The sequence below is a fragment of the Solanum stenotomum genome, chromosome 1, assembly GCF_019186545.1.
Source record: "Solanum stenotomum isolate F172 chromosome 1, ASM1918654v1, whole genome shotgun sequence".
In the NCBI taxonomy this organism is placed as follows: Eukaryota; Viridiplantae; Streptophyta; class Magnoliopsida; order Solanales; family Solanaceae; genus Solanum; species Solanum stenotomum.
This window is the reverse complement of record NC_064282.1, coordinates 54,331,014-54,345,541: the sequence shown is the minus strand read 5'-3', so window position 1 is coordinate 54,345,541 and position 14,528 is coordinate 54,331,014. Positions and strand designations below refer to the sequence as shown.

Sequence of the window (14,528 nt, the reverse complement as noted above, 5' to 3'; positions counted from 1 at the left end):
AAGAAAAGACAACACACTTGAGGTAAAAATGCATAAAACCCAAAAATAATAGGGATTGATTTGCAACAACCCTGAATGAAAAACCAAGAAATTACCGAGGCAAAAATGGAAATAGTTAGAAGTATAAGGGTTTTTTCGAGGAAATAGGAAAAACACATAAAAAGGGAAAGAGAGATTCACATTTGTCTCAATTCTCTTCTTCTCATCAATGGTTCCTGGCAGGTCCGTGTTGTTCCCTCATCGGGTCTAGACTCTCCGGTCACTCTTTCAGCAAATTCCTTCGCTCTCCGGTGACATCAGAGGTATATTTTCTGGTTAAATTGTGAGATCTGATTCGATGTACACTGTTCCACGTATGTATATACTTATGATGCATAATTGATGTGCTGGTTTTGGTTTAATTGCTTCTTCCTTTGCTTTGGATTGATCCTGTTGTTGATTTTGTTTCTAGTAGTATTGAAACTATGCTGTTTGGTTGTGGTTGATTTTGCGATCTTCAGAGCTGTGATTGATGGACTAGTTTATGTTGTTTTTTTATTTCTCTATAGTTGATTCTGAGCATGAGTGTTTTGTCCTTTTGAAGTTAGGTATAGTGGGGGTTTAATGTTCATTGCTGGTAGGGTTTGAGTTTATTTTTTGATTCATTCTTTGTTGCAACTGACGGCATTCATGTGAACTAGAAATTCAATATGAACTACTGATTCCAGAACTTTGTTTTATGTCATTAACTGCCTGAAACTTTAGTCTTTTCAGCTATGCTGCTCGGACTCTTCAAAATTGTCGACGGTTGTGCCTCGGATCCTCCAAAAATAGTGTATTTTTGAAGGATCCGAGCAACTTAGCTTTTTAGTGTCTTTGATGTGTATTTTCTTTTGGCATTCTCAGTTTTATTTACTTATTAATTTATATACGTTTATTGTTTTTTTTAAAATATAAAAATCCTCGATAGAAATAAGTACAAGCAAGGGGGGCAAGACCTTACCTTGTCAATCCTAATGAGGCAACGAACCTCTACTAATTAACAAGCATGACAAAAATAAGAGCTAGAGAGAACTAGGTATTCTATGATCATCACATAATTTGTAATACACTCTATGATGATATTACAAATGAGAATACTTGAAAAATGCACAAATATAAAATCCAAAAAGAAAGTTGAGTAATCAACCTCAAACTTACTTTTACAAATGCGTGAATTAAAAATGATAGATAAGTAACCTGAAGTATTTTCATCTTGTCTTCTTCAAATCTGTCCAACAAAACTTGATAGTTCATCATTTCTTCTTGGATGTATTGGATCTTGTTGAAGCTATTGATACTGTCATATGATTCTGCTTTGCCAGTCGCATCGGTAGGTGCCTTGGAACAAACTCTCTTGTCACTTTACCATCCCAACTGTGCTGCCTCCCATGTGTCTTCTTTTTGTTTTTGTTGCTTCCACTTCTTTGATGCCGAGGTGAGATATCCCATCCCTAGCCACTTTATCAAAGCATACATCCAACATATTTTCTTCCTCATCCTCATTAAAAGAATCATCGCCCCAATCACTATCATAACCCCTAGTTGGACTAAATTCTGATGCTAAGGCCTCTTGTTCATTCTTCTTTGCAATTATACTTTTAGGTACAAATTCCAAAGCTTATGGACTTAATTTTCTATTCAAAAGAAGTGGTGAAACATGCTCTTCTTCATCACCAAATCAGCCCACGTAGGAGTACTCATCTCCCTTTGTTTTTCTTTCGAGTCCTCATGAGCTGAGGTGTTCGATGTGACCATGGGTGACTTGATCGCTGAATTGGGTTTGAGCAACATGGCAGCCTCACTTTCTTGAATAATCTTAGCTACTTCAGGATTAGAGATATATAATGTAGGACTCATAACTCTATCATTTTTTTTGGTCTGCATGCTACATACTCCAGTTGGCGTGCTAGCTGATTGTATATTATTATCAAAATCGACTCGAACCAAAGTTTGCTCCTTCGTGGGATTAGAATCAACTAACTCTAATTCTTTCTCCACCTCGAGTGCTTCGAATGGATTTGTACAAACAATGTCCTTCGGTTCATTAGATTGCGCTACTACATTAGTAGTTAGCTGCTGCTTATTTTCAAGGCATGGAGATTTACTTCGACTTGCCGAGGAACCAATACACATAGAAATTGATTTTTTTTGTGCAATTGTGTTCCAATTCCCAGTTGCATTCTCATCACGACTAGAAATTTCAACTTGCAAATCGATAGGTTCCAAAGGTTGCAAATCACCACATCAGATTTTGGCGTCTGTATAGCATCGTGAAGTTTCTCAGGAGTATGCTTATCACCTTGCCTCATACTTGAATTTTCAGCAGCAACTTCATTCTCTTTTATCTCGTTAATTTTTTGTGCAAATTGTGCATCGTTGGATTGATTTGTATCCACAACGAGTTGCTCTTCAACTTCAACATGATCAGCTGAATTACAACTTTGTTGGTTGGGAGAAGTATTTTTTTTGCCGTGAAAACTCATCAGTTTGAGGAATTAAGGATAACATTCGATTCCTGGAAGAGTAGTTGTCTAACACTGCTTTGCCCAGACGCTGGCCAGAATTTTGGTGCACCAAATTTTGATCTTTAGCACCACTCTTTTCAGCCCCTATCTCTAAATCTTTAATTGTTCCTTCGTCATCCTTTTCACCAACTTCCAGCCTATTTGAATCAGCTTTTTTAGCATTGAGATGAACACGAAGATGACCTTGAAATTTTTCTCCTTCAATATGATTTTCACTGACCATGGCATCAACTTGACCATCAGTGAGAGTTTGACAATCAGCTTCTCTATGCCCCTGATGTTTACATCTCTTACAATAATATGGTAAATAATCATACCTGATTTTTTTCCATACTTCTGTAATCTCGTCTATGAATTTTTTGAATTGAACTCTAATTCTTTTTGGAAGCGTCCTTAACAGATCCACTCGACTTTTACCCTTGCAGTACTAGGTCGTGTTTTATCATTGGTCGCTCGATCCACATCAAGAGGTTGTCCAACTGCTGAAGCCATTGAAAATAGAGCATTACGAGCAAAATATTGACAGGGTAAACTTGGGAAAGAAATCCATGCCATTCAATGGAGGTTTCTTCCATAGGACTAAAAGAAGGAGTCCACTTTCGGATTCTGAACAGTATAACAGTACCGGCAAACTTAATCGACCTACTAGTTTTAGAAAAGATTGCAATATAATCTTCCTTCAAAGTGAACCGCAACAGCACATGTCGACTTTCTAATAACCCAATGTTACATTCACCCTTAAATCCTAATTGTTGAGGCAATATTTTCCGTAAATCTGGAAGTTCAGGCCTTCCATGTGAGAATTTGGCTATGAGAGCGTATCTTAGATTCTCCTCCGTGATAAACGTTTCAAGGTCTTTGGAGTCAAAAACCACCATGGGTTCTCCATGTAAAAGACTGACTGGTTTGAGAGATTTCTCAGTATATTGTTTGATTCTCGCTGATTGACGAAGCATATGTGCGACCTGTATTAGGGTTGGCGTTTTTCTCTCCCACAACCATAGGCTGGGGAGAGGGCGAAGCAGCCATGGCTGCTATTCACGCCATATTTTGATTGAGAGAGAGAGAAGAGAACTTTTGGGTTTAGGGTTCCCCGATTTTATTGTTTTATATACGTTTATTGGAAACTGTTGTTTATGGTTTTCTTTTTTTGATGGAACACTGGAATTTTTTTAAAAGTTCATTTATTTTAGAGCCAAGTGTGCAACTTTGGTAAGTCTAGTTTATCTAGGTCTTAGGAATAACATGGTGAAAGTTAGTTCTTGAAGAATTCTTATCAAGTCAGGGTCTTCGGGAACCAAGTCAGAATCATTAGGAATCAATCAATTAAGTTGAATGTGCTTAGAGATGTATCATATGATACCAACTGACATGTCTCATGTCACAACAAAAATGATGTTGCCATGTGGGTACTAGTCCAATAACTACAGTTTCCTGAAAAGTGCCCTTTTCCAGGGCAAAGGATGTTAAGACCTTGCAAAACTATTGCTGAATCAATCCCTAAATAGAACTTAGAGTAGAATTCGTTTTCACCGAGCAATAAGCATGAATACAAAGTAAGCTCACATGAATATTAATGTTCAAAAAAAAAAAAAGTAAGCTCACATGAATATTGTGTTATACCTGTGAGTTATTTTGCTATGAATCATGAGCTTAGATGATTTGTTGGCAAGTAAATATCAATAGCGGATGAGGTAATTACTTAGGGTTTCTATTTCGGCTCGATGTAGGTAGTCTCTGCTGCACATTATTGTTCTCTTGTGGAACTCTCTCTAAGGCTTTTTTTTGTGACATGTACTTTTATTTTAAGCTTATCTCAGCACTTCTAAAATTTTGGAGTTTGGACTTGCTTAGTTACATAAATGGTTCATTTGTTCTTCATAATTCATTATACTGAAAGTCCTTTACACCCAACTAAATATCTAATTCAGAGTGGTATAGAATCTTTAGAAGACCAAGATCATACTGAACCAATAAAAACCCACTACCTTTTCCAATTAGGCATCTATAACTATGGTAATTCGGGATATTTCTAGTTAGTGAACTTTGATTCGTTCCTTTATTATTGGATTCTATTCTTGTGCTCCTTTATCTTCTCTCTTCTTTGTATTACTTGAATTTAAGCCTCCAATATGTAATCCTGTTTCCTGTTCTTGATTTTGTGTCATATTCTACTACCCTTTCTATAGTGAGACACAGAAATGGCTCAAGGAACTTGTGCTATTTTTAGTATGTATCGCTCCTTAACATCCCCCACTTTGAAGCCTTAAAACCCAAGTATTCTGGTCCATATTTCAAGGATAAAGCCAAGTTTGTAGCCTGTCCAACATCAGATTTTGATATATAATAAGAGCATTCTTTCTGTCATTTGTTTGTTCATTATCAACAGTAAAGTCAAATATTAATGTGATTTGATTTTCTGACTGACTTAAAAATTTCTTGATTTTCTTACTATATTTTGTTGAGTTTAGTTGGCGATGTTATTTAGTTTGGAACAGGGCCACAGGTGTTTGGAATTTTTGTAGGGTTGCATTCTGTTAAATTGTGAAGATATTGAAATCACAATGAACCAACGTAGCACAATCGATCTGGAACATGGATGGGGCATCATTCAAAGGGGCATAACAAAGCTGAAAAACATTCTAGAAGGGCTGCCTGAGCCGCAGTTTAACTCAGAGGACTATATGATGATGTATTCGTATCCTTTTAGACTCCCACACTGTTAGACATGTGGATAACTTGGATTTGATTCACCTTTTGTTTCCTTAAGTCTACTAACAGGACAATTTACAACATGTGTTCTCACAATCCCCTACATGATTATTCTCAACTGCTGTATGATAAATATCGTGAAGCTTTTGAAGAATATATCATAACAACGGTAAGGGTAGCTGCAGTTTTCATTCACATTTCACATTAGTAGAAATTAAACAAGGTACTACAATAAAACAAGAAAAATAAGAATTTTTGAGAAGTATTATTCTTAATTTTTCTTTGATGTTTGTTATATCCATGTACCATTCTTGATTGTTTGCTCTCTATGTATCATTCTAGAATATTTGGAATTTGAGAAAATGATTTCTCTAATAAAGAAACAAAAAATCATTAGTCTGGTGAGCCCTTTGTTTCTATTTTATTTTTCAATTTTAGCCATGTAACAAAGAGGGCTTAGTATGGATAGTTTCCTTCGTTCCTTCTGTGATTTTATTTTGTGCCCTCCATGATTTTATTTAATAAGGATCCATGTGCAAGTATCAACATTTTTTTGGGATGTGAATGTTTATGTAATTCAGGCATTGCTTTCCCAAGAGGCATATTATCTTTTAGTTTTATTCCCATAATTATATGATTCAAATTTAGAAAGGCTGCTCTTGCTGCTTCTTTATTCCATAGCATATTAAGAAAAGGATATGGGGAAAGTGGATAGAAGTTTCAAAACACAGCTAAATTACATGGATTTTTTGTATGTTATTTTAGGCATGCAATTTTTCTTAGGAGTTTAAAATGATGAAAACTCAAATTTAGGTTAAAGTTTGTTTACCTAATTTTTGTTTCTCCAAGTAATTCTACCTTATCTAAATTTCACATTGCAATTCAATTTCAAAATAGGTATTGCCTTCTTTGAGAGAAAAACATGACGAGCTCATGTTGCGAGAGCTGGTAAAAAGGTGGTTAAATCATAAGGTCATGGTCAAATGGTTGTCGAGATTCTTCCAGTATCTTGAACGCTATTTGATTGCCAAGAGATCTCTGCCGGGACTTAATGAAGTTGGATTAACTTGCTTCCGTGATCAGGTAATTTACAGTTCTCCTTCTCTTTTTTCTTTTCGTCAAAACTTTGTGTTGAATGAGTAGGCAGATTTAGTCATAATCTGCTCCACCATTGAGCTGGCAGATTTGATTATAATCTGCTCCACAAATAAAGCTGGCAGATTTGATTAGAATCTGCTCCTGTGAATATGGGATTAGAATATATTATTCTAGGAAAATAGTTTAGAGGAAATCCCTTGATTCAAGGATTTCCTAAGAATTAAGGATTGATTAGTTTATTTGGTCTTTACTTGTTCTCTTATAAATACTGTAGAAACACTATGAATAAAATATACTTTTCCAGTATCTAAACTTTCATGGTATCAAAGCGGGACTTTTTCCCCTAATATCATATGGGTAAAACAGCCTTTCACGGAGAGCATCTTTCTGAAACATCAACAGAAGACAAAAGTTCTTCTCTGGAAGCTTCTGTAGAAAATCTGATGACACAAGGAGGCAATGCTTCTCATATGCCCTTCCAGTTAATTTCTCATTGATTAAATGGGAAGAACTATCTGGAATGGGCACAGTCCGTAAAGCTTGCAATCGATGGCCGTGGAAAGCTGGGACATCTAACCGGAGAGACAAAAAAACCGGGAGTTGGAGACCCAAAAATGAACTCCTGGAGATCAGAGAATTCACTCGTGATTGCTTGGTTAATAAATTCCATGGAACCAGTCATAGGTAAATCTTATCTCTTTTTGCCCATTGCTAAGGATGTGTGGGAAGCCGTTAGGGAGACATATTCAGATGTAGAAAATGCCTCTCAAATTTTTGAGTTAAAAATTAAACTATGGCAAGCTAAGCAGGGTGAGAATGAAGTCGGTACTTACTATAATGAAATGGTGTCCTTGTGGCAGGAGTTAGACCAGTGTTACAATGATGAATGGGAGTGTTCTGTGGATAGTGTGAAAGCGAAAAAAAAGGAAGAAAATGAGAGAGTTTACCTCTTTTTAGTAGGATTAAACCGAGAGTTTGATGAGGTTAGGTCGCGAATCCTAGGAAAAAATCCTCTGCCCTCACTTCGTGAAACATTTTCTGAAGTTAGGAGAGAGGAAACTAGGAGGAAAGTTATGTTAAAACCTGATTTAAATGTTGAACTAAAACCTGTTATAGACTCTTCAGCTCTGGTAACAGTGAAGAATGGAGAGGACAAAAACAAAAGGCCATGGTGTGATCATTGCAAAAAATATTGGCACACCCGTGAAACATGTTGGAAGATTCATGGGAAACCACTAAACTGGAAGAAAAAGGGAGTTGATGATCGTGGGTTTCAATCTCAAAATGGTCAGGCCCTCCAAACAACTTATTTTGATCAGGGGCAGCAACCTTCTCCAGAAACGTCTCCATTTACAAGGGAACAATTGGAAATTCTGCACAAACTCCTTCAATCTCCACAATTTCGTGCAAGTGCACAAAATTCTTCTAATCCTTCCTGTTCTTTTGCTGAAACAGGTACTGTATCGTCTGCTTTTCTTAGTACCAATTCCAACCAAAAAGATTCTTGGATCATAGATTCAGGAGCCAGTGACCACATGACTGGAAGTTCCCGTTTTTTCTCTACTTACACTCCTTGTGCAGGGAACAGTAAAATCAAGATAGCTGATGGTTCCTTCTCTGCAATTGCTGGAAAAGGAACTATTAAACTATCACCATCCCTTGTACTTCATGATACTCTTCATGTTCCAAAGCTCTCTTGTAATCTAGTTTCTGTCAGTAAATTAACCCGTTCTCTTAATTGTCGTGCTATTTTTGATTCCGATTTGTGTGAATTTCAGGAAAAGGTTTCGGGGAAGATGATTGGCAGTGCTAGAGAATCAGGAGGTCTTTATTTTCTTGACAACGGGAACAACTCACTACAGCTGAATCCTATTTGTTTGAACTCTACTTTTGTTTTGAATAAAGTCATGCTTTGGCACTATAGGCTTGGACATCCAAGTTTTTATTATTTAAGACATTTGTTACCTCAGTTATTTAGAAATAAAAATCCATCCTTATTCCAATGTGAATTTTGTGAAATGGCTAAGCATCACCGATCTTCTTTTCCTTCTCAAAGATATCAGGCTTCAAAACCTTTTACAATGATTCATAGTGATGTTTGGGGTCCGTCTAGAATTTCAACAATGTTTGGGAAACGGTGGTTTGTAACTTTTATTGACGATCATACTAGATTGAGTTGAGTTTTTTTATTGAAGGACAAATCTGAGGTTAAAAATGTGTTTGAGACTTTCTATGTCATGGTGGAAACACAGTTCAATGAGAAAATAAAGATTTTTCGGAGTGACAATGGCCGTGAATTTTTCAATGAACAATTAGGAAGTTTTTTCAGAAAAACTGGGGTAGTACACCAAAGCTCTTGTCCAGATACACCTCAACAAAATGGTATTGCTGAAAGAAAGAATAGACACCTTTTAGAGGTAACGAGAGCTTTAATGTTTACTAGTAAAGTTCCACAACACCTTTGGGGAGAGGCTCTCTTGACTGCCACTTACCTTATTAATAGGATGCCATCTCGCCCTCTTGAATTTAAGACACCTTTTAAAGTTTTCAAAGAAAGTTTTCCTAGTTCTAGGTTAACTACAGATCTGCCTCTGAGAGTTTTTGGTTGTACAACATTTGTTCATGTCCATAATCGTAGTAAACTTGAACCGCGGGCTAAGAAGTGTATTTTTGTAGGATATGCCCCAAGTCAAAAGGGATATAAGTGTTATGATCCACATGCTAGGAAGATAATTGTCACAATGGACCTAACTTTCTTTGAGTCGCAACTCTATTTTACTACTCATCTTCAGGGGGAGTATCATGTAGGTGAAGATTCTTTTTTTTGTGATATTGAGGAAACTAGATATCAAGCAAATGAGGAGCCTGATATTACAATAAATACTGATGTGAGAGATGTAGGAGAAGATATAAATAAATGTGATCCAAGAGATGATAAAGACCAAAGTGACTTAAATGATAAAAACTCAAAAATTGAACTTGAACCTGTAGCGCCTTCAAATGACAAAAATAAAAATGGGAATAGAGAACAAAAAACAGAAATGCAGGTGTATTCGAGAAGGAACCGAACTCAAGAAAAAAAGACCGAAAATTCTCAACACTGCCAAAAATCAGTCCCACAAGACCTTACTGTAATTCAAGGTACTCTTCCAACTGATTCTATTTCTAATTCCTTAGATCTAGATCTACCTATTGCGAAACGCAAAGGTGTTAGATTTACTTCTAAATATCCTACTTCTATGTTTGTGTCCTACAAAAAGTTGTCTCCTAGTTATTCAGCCTTTACTTCACAACTCTCTAGTGTGGAGATTCCAACAAATGTGCAGGATGCTCTACAAGTTCCCGAGTGGAAGGAGGCTATTTTGGAGGAATTGCGAGCTCTTGAAAAAAATGAGACATGGGAGTTAGTGGATTTACCTGAGGGAAAGAAACCAGTGGGTTGTAAATGGGTGTTCACCACCAAATTCAAATCAGACGGATCCTTGGAAAGGTATAAGGCCCGCCTAGTAGCTAAGGGATTCACGCAGACATATGGCATTGACTATCTCGAGACGTTTGCTCCAGTAGCTAAGCTAAACTCAATTAGAGTTCTGTTGACAATCGCAGTAAATCTCGACTGGTCTCTTCAGCAGTTGGATGTGAAGAATGCTTTCTTGAATGGGCACCTAGAGGAAGAAGTCTATATGGATCCCCCACCAGGTTTTGAAGGGAAGTACAAGTCATAGATATGCAGGCTTAGAAGATCTCTTTATGGTCTAAAACAATCTCCAAGGGCTTGGTTCGAAAGGTTTACTCAATTTGTGAAAAAGCAAGGGTATGTGCAGGGACAAGCAGATCACACAATGTTTACTCGACATTCACTGGAAGGAAAAACAACCATTCTTATAGTGTATGTTGACGATATTATCCTCACAGGAGATGATGTGGTTGAGATAAAAAATCTAAAGGAACGTCTTGCCTCAGAATTTGAGATAAAGGACTTAGGCCCGCTAAAGTACTTTCTTGGCATGGAGGTTGCACGATCGAAGAAAGGAATTATAGTGTCACAAAGGAAGTATGTTCTTGATCTGTTAAAAGAAACTGGAATGAGTGGTTGTAGACCAATTGAAACTCCAATTGATCCAAATCTGAAGTTTGTAAAGGAAGGAAAATTGATTGATAAGGGCCAATATCAGAGATTGGTAGGCAAGTTGATTTACTTGTCACATACTAGACCTGATATTTCCTTTGCTGTGAGCCTAGTCAGTCAGTTCATGCATTCTCCACGAGAAGAACACCAAGAAGCTGTGTATCGAATCCTAAGGTATCTAAAGAGTTCACCTGGGAAAGGGTTGTTCTTCAAGAAGAACGAGCAAAGAAGTGTTGAGGCTTATACGGATGCAGACTGGGCTGGTTCATCTATTGATAGGAGGTCTACATCTGGATATTGTACATTTGTTTGGGGAAATTTGGTGACATGGAGAAGTAAGAAGCAAAATGTGGTGGCTCGAAGTAGTGCTGAGGCTGAGTATCGATCCATGGCACACGGAATTTGTGAAATATTGTGGCTCAAGAGATTTTTGGAAGAACTAAGAAGACCTGTGAGTTTTCCAATGAAGTTGTATTGTGACAATAAGGCTGCCATAAGCATTGCTCATAATCCAGTTCAACATGATAGAACAAAGCATGTTGAAGTGGACAGACACTTCATTAAAGAGAAGATTGAAGATGGAAGTGTGTGCATTCCTTTTGTGCCAACAACAGAACAAGTTGCAGATATTTTCACAAAAGGTCTTTTCAGAACTACTTTTGAGTCCTTTGTGAGCAAGTTAGGCATGTTTGATATTTACATGCCAACTTGAGGGGGAGTGTTGAATGAGTAGGCAGATTTAGTCATAATCTGCTCACCATTGAGCTGGCAGATTTGATTATAATCTGCTCCACAAATAAAGCTGGCAGATTTGATTAGAATTTGCTCCTGTGAATATGGGATTAGAATATATTATTCTAGGAAAATAGTTTAGAGGAAATCCCTTGATTCAAGGATTTCCTAAGAATTAGGGATTGATTAGTTTATTTGGTCTTTACTTGTTCTCTTATAAATACTGTAGAAACACTATGAATAAAATATACTTTTCTAGTATCTAAACTTTCACTTTGTTTCTATTGTCATCTATTAATACATCTCCACCTGCTCTCTTGGTTAAAGCACTGAGTTCAGCTCATCGCTTCTATATTGATCTTTTTATTTCTATTTTCTGGGCTTTGCCTCTTCTAGAATTTGGTTTTCAGTTTGACAGTATACTAGTCAACTGCTGCCACATCCTTTTACGAGAAGATGTTATCATTTAGTCCCTCCATCCCAATTATGTGAAGGTGATTGACTGGGCACGGAGTTTTAAGAGAAAAAGAAAGAATTTTGAAACTTGTGGTATAAAGTAAGCTATAGAAACTTAAGTAAAACAAGAAGTTTGAAGTTAAATTGTAACTAATATGGAAAGATGTCCCTTTTTTGTGGACTGACTAAAAAAGAAAGAGTATCACATAAATTGGGACAGAGGTAATATCTTACTGGCAACTGTTTTCTATTTCAGGTCTACCAAGAGTTGAATGGAAAAGTCAGGGATGCTGTTATATCTCTGGTATCCCTTTTGTCTTGCTCTGAGTTCTCACTACCATTTCTTTTTTTCCTTTTAATTGAGCAACAACATTCCTCTAACCAGATTGATCAAGAGCGTGAGGGAGAGCAAATTGACAGAGCTCTACTAAAGAATGTGCTAGATATATATGTTGAAATTGGAATGGGGTTAATGGATTATTATGAGAACAGTTTTGAAGCTGCAATGCTCAAGGACACAATGGCTTATTATTCTTGCAAAGCTTCTAACTGGATCCTCGAAGATTCATGTCCAAATTATATGCTGAAAGTTAGTATACTGCGTATGCAACCCCTTAATTCTGCATTCTTTCCTTGTTGCTTCTTCTGTCTGCCTTTTTTCTGGTTAAATTCCATATGCTAACCTACATAATCATGTCAATGTTCCTTTAGGCCGAGGAGTGCTTGAAACGGGAGAAGGATAGGGTCTCTCATTATCTCCATTCAAGCAGCGAGACAAAGTTGCTTGAGGTTCATTCTAGCTCTTAATCTTTTTTCTTTACTGGAACTTTAGCCTTCAAAATGGTGGATGTTGCTATCAGTTTTTATTGTTCACATCTTCTTTTTTCTGGATCTAACCTATCAACTTTAAATTAGCTGCAACTTTACTACTCTCACCTTTCTGCAGAAAGTGCAACATGAGTTGTTGTCTGTGTATGCCACTCAACTTCTTGAGAAGGAGCACTCTGGATGCCATGCGTTACTAAGAGATGATAAGGTAGTTAGCAGCATCTTAATGACCATGTTTTTTTTTTGCAGTAATTGACACAATCATGATTATTTTATTAGGTTGAAGATTTATCAAGGATGTATAGGCTCTTTTCTAAGATCCCTCGAGGCTTAGACCATGTGGCCAATACTTTTAAGCAGGTTTGTGATCTCATGACCTCATCTTCTCAATTGTATGCCTATAAGTTACTTCATGTATCCTTCTTTTTAATCTGAATGCAGCATGTTACTGCTGAAGGGACAGCTTTGGTAAAACAGGCTGAAGATGCTGCTAGCAATAAAAAGGTTTGTACAATCTACCCTTTTCTCACAAAATCTGTTTCTTTCCCTCCAAAAAAAACTCACAAAATCTTAAAAAATACAAAATAGCTCCTTGCCGATTTTCTGGCCAAAAATTGAAGCTTTTCACTGGAAAATTACTCCACATGACAAAAACCTCCTCAAGATCAGCCATTGTAGTTCTCCATTGTTGTAGAAGCTCTAAATATTTCATCCATTATAGAAGAGCTCGTTTTTCCAGCAGCCTCTTACCAGTCGTTTTTGCAGCGACGTTTTGTTGTTACATTTCACCATTCCAGTAGCTCATCTGACCTATAAGAGATCTATCCCCGTGGTTTTCTTTTTTCTAGTATTTAAAAATCATCAAGCAGTGAGCAGTAGCATCGACCATTACTGGCTTATTATGTCGTTTGCTGAATATAGTGGTGATTTTGGTGGTGAATGGGAGGAGACTTCAAAATGTTGGAAGTGGAACCCTCTGAGTAAGGTGACAGTGTCCATTGTCCTGCGTCGCAATAGTACATATGACGACATGGTTGAGGGTAGCAACTTGATCATTAGTTATTTGATGAATGCTGAGGGAAAAATTCATCCATATTTCATAACAAATGATAGGCAGCCAGGGTTGTGCTTGTTTGATTTTGTCCCTGATGGTCCTAGACTAGTTTTCTGGGTTAAAGTTGTTGAGAGGCATGAAGAAGAAGACGGTTCAACACCATTAGGGTGGGGGTGGGTGGGGGGATTGTCCCTGGAAAATGCTTGATATAAATATTAGAGAACGGGAAAATCCATTCATTAGAAAGCTCATGCTGCTTCACAATACATCAAGTAAAAAGTTATTGTAAACTCAGTGAAAAAAGTTAGAGACAATAAGTTCAGGGACCTTTCTCAAAAAGCAGCAATCCCTTGAAAAGGGGAGATGACTGCTAGAATATATTGTGTATCACATCTTGAGCTGTTAGTTTGTGAGACTAGCTATTTATTGCTGATTAGAGCATTTTGCTATATTTTTTTTTTTCGGCTTACCACCCGGTGTGCAGTATCCGCATTGGGGCTTGAGTAATCCGAGTTCGCGCCAGGATGTCTCACACTGGGGTAAAGCGCTCCGTAATTAATGCGACTCCATAACCAAGGGAACTCTAACCGGACACCTGATTAAGGGGTAGGGATTACTTACCACTCCACCACAACGCTTGTTCGTAGCATATTGCTTTTCTGCTTTTTTAATTTCCATATTGTGCTTTTGATGAGTTTTGTTCAGAGATTTTTCTCTTCTGTATCAAAAGCATGAAATCACAAAGTTGGACTTCCATCTCAATGATTGTTATGTTTCATTTACTTTATTTGTCCTTCAGTAAATGATCATTGATAATTTGGTGGTTGGGAATGCTACTTAAAAAAGATGGTAAACGTTTCTTTAAAGCAGAACCCCCCATCAAATTTGATACTTATCTTAGAGAAAGTGCATGAGCAGTTGCTTAGGAAACCAACAAGTACTTTTGTCTCTTTTCCTTCTTTTATGTATTTTA

General features: G+C 37.1%; 2 protein-coding genes and 1 long non-coding RNA gene across 6 annotated transcripts in view; 2 read left to right on the top strand and 1 right to left on the bottom strand.

Moving 5' to 3' along the window:
- Positions 1–4,670, bottom strand: part of LOC125874948 (uncharacterized) — a 103,534-nt gene extending 98,864 nt beyond the window's left edge. The window contains exon 1 of the long non-coding RNA XR_007447331.1: positions 4,535–4,670. This is a non-coding gene — a long non-coding RNA (uncharacterized LOC125874948). The remainder of the gene's footprint in view (positions 1–4,534) is intronic.
- Positions 1–14,528, top strand: part of LOC125874677 (cullin-1) — a 141,669-nt gene that overhangs the window by 98,220 nt on the left and 28,921 nt on the right. The window contains exons 1-10 of one of the 4 annotated variants that reach the window (XM_049555774.1): positions 167–302; positions 5,045–5,244; positions 5,328–5,427; positions 6,156–6,341; positions 11,930–11,977; positions 12,059–12,262; positions 12,385–12,462; positions 12,620–12,709; positions 12,781–12,861; positions 12,943–13,005. The exons of the other annotated variants lie outside the window; for them this stretch is intronic. Coding sequence (XP_049411731.1) covers positions 5,111–5,244; positions 5,328–5,427; positions 6,156–6,341; positions 11,930–11,977; positions 12,059–12,262; positions 12,385–12,462; positions 12,620–12,709; positions 12,781–12,861; positions 12,943–13,005 — 984 coding nt within the window. The 5' untranslated portion in view covers positions 167–302; positions 5,045–5,110. Of the gene's footprint in view, positions 1–166; positions 303–5,044; positions 5,245–5,327; positions 5,428–6,155; positions 6,342–11,929; positions 11,978–12,058; positions 12,263–12,384; positions 12,463–12,619; positions 12,710–12,780; positions 12,862–12,942; positions 13,006–14,528 lie in introns of those variants that run through there. 4 annotated transcript variants of the gene reach the window in all.
- On the top strand, positions 8,971–9,949 carry LOC125874920 (uncharacterized). The gene is made up of 2 exons (XM_049555970.1): positions 8,971–9,497; positions 9,683–9,949. The coding sequence occupies exons 1-2, from the start codon at positions 9,098–9,100 to the stop codon at positions 9,739–9,741; spliced, it is 459 nt and encodes a 152-aa protein (XP_049411927.1). The 5' UTR covers positions 8,971–9,097; the 3' UTR covers positions 9,742–9,949.